The sequence below is a fragment of the Homalodisca vitripennis genome, chromosome 2 (genome assembly GCF_021130785.1).
Source record: "Homalodisca vitripennis isolate AUS2020 chromosome 2, UT_GWSS_2.1, whole genome shotgun sequence".
Lineage (NCBI taxonomy): Eukaryota > Metazoa > Arthropoda > Insecta > Hemiptera > Cicadellidae > Homalodisca > Homalodisca vitripennis.
The window spans coordinates 199219565-199226852 of NC_060208.1; the positions used below are offsets into that span (position 1 = coordinate 199219565).

The 7288-nt window shown below is 35.0% G+C and overlaps 1 protein-coding gene across 1 annotated transcript; it reads left to right on the forward strand.

The window, feature by feature from the left end:
• Positions 1-1227: 1227 nt before the first annotated feature.
• LOC124355243 (oleosin-B6-like) lies at positions 1228-5403 on the forward strand. Its single transcript, XM_046806287.1, has 3 exons — positions 1228-1341; positions 2779-3009; positions 5067-5403. The coding sequence occupies exons 1-3, from the start codon at positions 1336-1338 to the stop codon at positions 5328-5330; spliced, it is 501 nt and encodes a 166-aa protein (XP_046662243.1). The 5' UTR covers positions 1228-1335; the 3' UTR covers positions 5331-5403.
• Positions 5404-7288: the final 1885 nt, after the last annotated feature.

Here is a 7288-nt window from a genome sequence, read left to right on the forward strand (position 1 = left end):
TTATAAACATTATGAATTAAGAAAGGTACATCTACTGTAAATGCACCTATAAACGTGCTTTATTCCATTTATAAAATTAGTAGATTAGGTTGTTTATAGATTACAAACAAAGTATGAAAATTTGCTTCTGAAGATGGAATTCGCAGTTGTGAGGGGAAATCAATCCCTATCCTAGGTTCCTTCTTTCTAGCCAGGAACAGCGGATGCGGACAGCGAGAGCCTCAGCGAGCCCCTACCTGTCACAGCTGGTGTGCCTCAAGGATCTGTCATATCCGCGACCTTTTTTATTTTTATAAATGATGTGTTAAAATTGGAGCTAAAATAAAACCCAGTGCGTTTGCGGCAAAGTTAAAGTTTTCAGGAATCCTACATTTTATTTCGGGTGTTGTTAGAGATTTTTAAAGAAAAGATCTAAGATGTGATGAATTAATTAAAGAAGTGAATTTCAAGATTCGAAAGACAACCATCACTAGGTCCCTGCCCCCAGTCATTGGCCCTCCTCTACAGTACAAACACTCCACCATGTTCATCTGTGTTTGGAGCTTTGCTTAATTGAACCCTGTTGGTTTGCATATAACGGTGCAAACTCCGATGGATGTAGACTCTGCGCTGTGAACAGGCCAAGTAATATGTTTTGCCATATGCCAATTGGCTGAATGTAATGACATTGTAATGAATGTATGTAATAAATTACATTGTAATGTAATGAAATGTAATGACATTCAGCCAATTAATTTCATCCTATTTTATGACTAGTGGTTTTGTTTCGTTGGTGGTTCTTCTTCTCTCTAATGTAAATCGAGCTTTCTTCTGGATAAATATCAAATTTATTCCACCTCCACAGGCTTGAAGACAAAAACGGGTCCTTTGGTTTATAAATATTAGTAGTGAAGGATTATTTAAAAGAATCGAAACAAATTAAGTACATTTTCATTGGAGATGAATATAAGTTTAAAGGTTTCCAGAACAACAATCTTGAGGATCTTCTTCAGATGAAGTTTTCCCGCCCAGTTATGAAACGCCTATTTCTGTTTATTATTGACTAAACGATGACATTTTTTGACAAATGTTGGAAACTTCTGATATCCAGCCAATAGGAAGTCACCATGGGGCGACTCCCCTGCCTAGCAGTTCGCGCTCCGCTGGGCCTCGCCTCGCAAGCCAGGAAGACTTATGACCTTGCTGACTTGGGCGTGGTGTCGTGTCGATGGGCAGAGTTTTTGTGTATCAAGAGTCATCTTGCTCGTTTTTCCGAGCATTCCTCCCACTGGACTCTGCCCCCGTATATAAGCCTTCTGTCCGGCCTCAGAGGTATTGTCCACTCCTCTCTCAGACATGAAGGTAAGTCAGGACTCGTTACTGCTTTCCACTTAATCTATTATCGTATAACTTCCACTTAATTGTAACATGACTTCTACTTAATTTCATAAAAAGGTTTTTATACTTGGTTTAAAACTCTCATTTTAATTGTAATTCCGTAGATATTTTAAAGCGTATTTTGTGTATACATTATTATTTCAAATATTAAATACACTATTGATTTAACAGAAAACTGTAAACTATACTATTCAAATATGTCAGTTTATAATCTCTTTATAAACATTAAATATTATCTTTAATTTTATAACAAAATTATTTTCTAACAAAACTTTTTGTTCACAATAACATCGGATAAACCCTACTCTAATATGCTTCATTCCGATAATTTGAGCTTCACATTCATCATCAAAGTTAATTCCTATGAAACTAGTACTAGTATCAGTATGACAATGTTTATGATTTTTGAGCACTACAGTTTTGTAAATTTTGTTTTTTGATATTAATTAAGTAGTGATTACTATTAAAATAATCTGAAATCTTTTACGTTAAATAATATTATCAACCTCTGTTCTTAGATTAATAATGCTTATTTTAATCTTTATTTAGTAATTTTGTTTATCAATAAGATGAGTAAATGCCATACAACCTTACTACTTCTTTCGATAAATTAAAATATTTCATGGCAGTGCCCCAAACATTTTTATATGGCATACATAAACATATTTTAAAACTTAAATATTTACCGTTTCACCGTGCAAAAGCATTAATATTGCAGACTTTTTAAATTTGTTTTTTGGTTATCTAAATAAATTTAATATATAGTATGTTATTGAAAAATAATTGACTCTCCGGCCAAATTGTATTAGCATCATCTCAAACAAACCAAATTGCACTTGCTTGAAATAATATATTTATTTACACCCTTCTTTTAATCTATTTGTTTACATGTCTTGCTCATTTAGTATTGTTACCTAAAAGGAACATCTTTTGTAGAGTATCACTTTCGGTTTCACATAACTTCCAAAATTTACGTGGTATTTGGAAGTATTATCCTTCAAGTAAGTTGTTTTGGAAGTCATTCAAATTACAAATTAGGGACTATTGCTCTCTGGATTATTCTGAACAAGATCTGAATTTTTCGATTAGTAATATTTAAAACTGTATTATTGTAAAAACACAATTAGTTTTGTGCTATACAGTTTAAGGTTGTAAACAATCAATTCGTACATGCTGCTCACATGTTGTTTTATGAACTTGTCTTCAACAATGATACAGTATGTATTATAAGTTACTAATAACTAAAATGTAAATTCGCGTCTTCTCTCTGCCGTGAGATCATCTCCTCAATGAAGAGTTGTCACTTTACGAACATCGCCTGTTCCTCTCCAGTTTTGTCTCAGACTTGTGTATTGTGCACTTCTTCTGTCACCTCTGACTTCACACCCTTGTGCCCTGCAGGTCGCCCTGGTTCTCTGTGCCGTCCTGGCCTACGCCCGAGGGGCTGCCATCTACCCAGCCACCCACTACGTCCACACCCCTCAGTACGACTCCGCCGTCATCAAGTCCGACAGGCTCGGAGGTAACTTCGCCTACAGTTCTGTGGAGGCCCACGCCTACGCCGCTGTCCAGCCCGTGGTACAGAACGTCCTGTCCCCAGTAGGAGTGTCCTACACTGCCCACCCCGTCTCGGTAAGTGCCGACTTGGCCTCCGAGTAAGATGTGCTGGAAACGTAGGGAATCTAAAACCATAATTTACGCGTCTACAGTAGACCACTGTAGAAATGGCTGCAGCATAGTCATCCGTCGTTATTCCATAATCATTCTTGAAAATTACAAACAAAATAATTATTTCCCCTTTTTGTTGTCCTCCCCTAATTCGGTCAACAATAAAAATTTACTTTATTGCAGAGCATATTCTAACATCTTTACAAACATTAAACATACTTGGAAAACATGTTTAAAACAAACGGATGGTGAATTCAAGGTAAAGAAAATAAAACCAACCCATAGTGCATCCGTAACACTTCCTCCAGTTTTATATGTTAAGCGTTATCTAACATGTTTCCAGTTATTGGTATGTTGAAATTTGAAATCGCTTTAAATTTGTTTTTTACGTATTCAACTATTCTAGAAGATATGATATCCTTGCTGTATAATACTGCTGCTACTATTACTCAAACAAAATGTAGTTTTTTAATGCATACGTTTAAATTTTAAGTTTGTATTGGAATGAGGACAACAGTAAAAAATAATTATTTAGTGATAAGAGAACTACGCAGTCGTAATATGGCTTTCTGTATTATCTCCTTCTGGACTTGACTTTATAACGTAACTCCTAAGAGATTAAATACTTTGAATCGTTCGTATAAAATGTAAACACTTTTTGTTTATGACAACAACAAATTTGGGTTTCATTGGAACCATAATTTTGGGACTGTCCCCATATGAATGGGATGAAACAAATTTTAAATACACTTAAATTTATTTTCGAGTCTCATTGATTACTCAGAAATAAGAAGGAATACACGGCAAAAAGCGAACTGAACCCACTAAAATCTAAAACTAATTTAACATAATATATAGCACAATAATTGCAGCCTTTAAAGATTTCATAAAGAACTGTGGTGTCAGTTTGTATCCTCATATGTTTTCCTAATTGCCTGTATTTCCTGTAACCAATAAGTAAAGTAAAACAGCTGTTTGACTGTTATTACTGGTAGAGCATTACAGTCAAAACCATTAGGAACTATTAATGTTATGATAGATTCTGTGTTATTAATTATTGGTATTCATTGAGATTACAGACATAGATATGGGGTATTTAAATAAAGTTTAAATGAAGGGAGGGCAGTTAGTATATTTACCACAGGAGGGAAATTCGTGGTTACTTTAAAAATTGACACTAACTGATCCGCTCGTGCTGTCAAACTTCTACAAAAACTGACACTTTACTCCCGTCATCACAAACACCATGAAAGTATTCCCTTAAACATCATTCTACGATGATTTTACGTCGGACTGTTAGTCTATTATAATTGAAAACCGTTCTTTTTTGTAAAAAGTATAAATATTTTTAAGTCACTTATTTTTTAATATGCGTTATTTTTATTCAGTCACGACTTTAAAATTCATATTGTATATAAGAGCTTTTATAAAGAGTATTTTTGAATTGTTTTGAGATTTTCAGGAGGAGTAGCCCTACTATAGGGCTAAAGTATCATATTACATTACAAGAATGGACATGTTGTCTTGTTTGTGATTTTCTCAAATATTATTAACTAAAACAAATGTATGTGTGTTTAATCCAGCAATACAAGTTGCTAGTATTCAGAAAACCGCTACAAATTTCCGTCGTATTTTTAATTTACTTAGTAAATATCCAAACGATTGGTTTTCATTTTTTATTTTCACAGATTTTAATAGGAATCATGGGACAAGAATCTTTATCTTAAGATGTGAACATTTTATTCCTCAAAATGCTCTTTAAATGGCTTAACTGTTACTTTTTACTTAGATTGTTTTTATTCATGAAATTATTATCCGGTAAATTTTAGAATTTTGTGGTTTATTTGCGAGTTTAGAACGGATATTTAATATTAATAAATTTAACATTTTGGCATGGAAATTCCCTATTTCAGGCCTGGTATTACATTTAAAAATATATATGTACTCATTTTATTCATTAAAAGTGTCTAGAACTTGCTGTGTTCTATTCAACTTATTTATGATTTTCTGTTTACTTTCAGTACCCGGTGGTCCCTGCTATCGTGCCTGCCTACGCTCCTACTGTTGTGGCCAGCGCTCCCTACGCTCCTTTCTACCCTGCCGCTGCTCCCATCGCCCCTATTGCCCCAATCATCCCCGGCGCCACCCCCATCAGTGAGGACGCCCCAGCCCCCGAAGCTCCCCAGGCCCCCGAAGACTCCGCCCCTGAAGCCCCCGAAGCACCCGCATCCGATTCCATCGAGACCGCCTCCTCTGATGACTCCGTCACCATCGAGGCCGCATAGACTGATAGCCACGTCTCGTGGTTTAGGGCATTATTATTTTAATTTTTAGGTTAATAAATAAAATTAAAACCCAGTGAGTTACTTTATTACGATGGCGATATTCCATTCTTCTCAATGTAATTCTCAGATACAGTTAGGTATCACATTACAATTTTCTTACAAATGGGTACGACAAACCCATATAGGTAAGGAAGTAAGAAGGAGTCTATGTAATATAGATCTATCTTTTTACTTATCCTAGATGGATAAGTTTATATAACATAATATATGATCAGATACGGATATCCAACACTACGGATTATGACGTAAGGGACTTCTGTGACGTCCGCGGAAAGGGCGGGACCGCGGTAAACCGATGCGTTTAGTGAAGGACGCTACCTTTACTACCGGGCGTTCAAGTCACCGCCGCGGAGCACCAGCACATGTATTTGGTCACTCAATTAAGTCATTATTGTTAACAGTGTCCAATATTCAAACTAGTTTACTATGTTATAACATTTCAGTGATTATGGCAATACACTTTAGAAACTTAAAACTTGAGCCTATTTAAAAAAAAGTAAATATTTATTGAGTTCCGCCTCACTGGTTACAAATTGGTAATCATTCTTTATGTGATAATTTCCTAGATTGTTACCAACCCCTTCAAAGAGGTGTGTTACTTAAAAAGCGTTGTTCTTTTAATTATACGATTTTATTTGGATATAAAGAATTTTATTTGATTTCTTAGGTGCTTATGTCGTGGACTAAATCTTAGCTGTAATAAGCGTTCCCGCGAATTAAATTTAAAAAGCATTTCTAGAATTATTTTTGAAAATCCTGTGTAACCAATACAATGTATTGGTATTGTTGCTCTATTTTTGTAAAGCTCAATATATGTCATGCAAAAATAACCCGGTGACAAAATTCGTTACTTATTTAAAAATGGGTTGGGGTGGATAAATTTCATTTCGCCATAATCGGAGAGGAAGTAGTCATTACGTTGATACATAACACGAATATTATACATTGAAGCACTTTCATTGAGCTTATTTAATATTACTAACAAGTTGTTAAAAATTAAATATTTGTTCGTTTGAATAGAAATTAACTTAGGCTTATAAAGTAACTTTTCATGTCAAACCTTATGGAACAGTACAAACATTTGTGAGGGAATTCCTTACTATATTTACACCAAATTATTTATTATTTGGCCCTAGATACACATTTCCTTATCTGGTTCATATTAATAACAGCAATGCTGTCAATAATTTATTTTCTATGTGGAGATTTACTCACACAAGTACAACATATTATCTTTTGTGCAAAAACCAGTTCAGTGGGAAATCTGAAATTCTAAGCATTGATTTAATCATAAAAGTAGTTAGACGTATTATTCAATAATTATTGGTGTATTATGGACATTCAAGACACGCAGTTGGGTGTACATACCACACTAAATTTTATACAACATAAGTGGGAACGAGTGGGAAATTTTGGATTGCAAATATGCCAATAATAATGACAGGCACTGGCGTCAACAACACGGGTCTCTACCTACTTTAGGTTGAGTGGTAGAGAGGGCTTGATAGCCTCTTTAATGAAGCAAGCAAATCTCTCGCAGCCTTTCGGTGTTCACATTTTACAATATACAGTAAACTTTAAATTTGCATATCTCCAGCTCTGGCAATTACTTTACTCGACCTAATAAATTTCACAAGGCTATATTGTGCAAAATCCTAGTCATGATTTCCTTAAGTAGTCGAGCATTTTGCCCAAACTTATTATAAAGACCTCGGTAGTCTGGGATGATCAAATGATTTTGTAGGCTATGATGAAAATGCGATGTTATGCAATTTTAACTATCTCGTACTTCTGGGACAGTGTCAGCCTATATAACTGTTTATCCCCACATTTGGCCCCTTTTGTGGCATGTAAACCACTCGACATAGGAATTCAACTCCGTGCCAACTACATAAGTA

Excerpts from the sequence above, each read along its gene's own strand:
- LOC124355243 (XM_046806287.1), top strand. Across the intron at positions 3,010-5,066 it reads ACACTGCCCACCCCGTCTCG|TACCCGGTGGTCCCTGCTAT; the intron begins GTAAGTGCCGAC and ends GTTTACTTTCAG.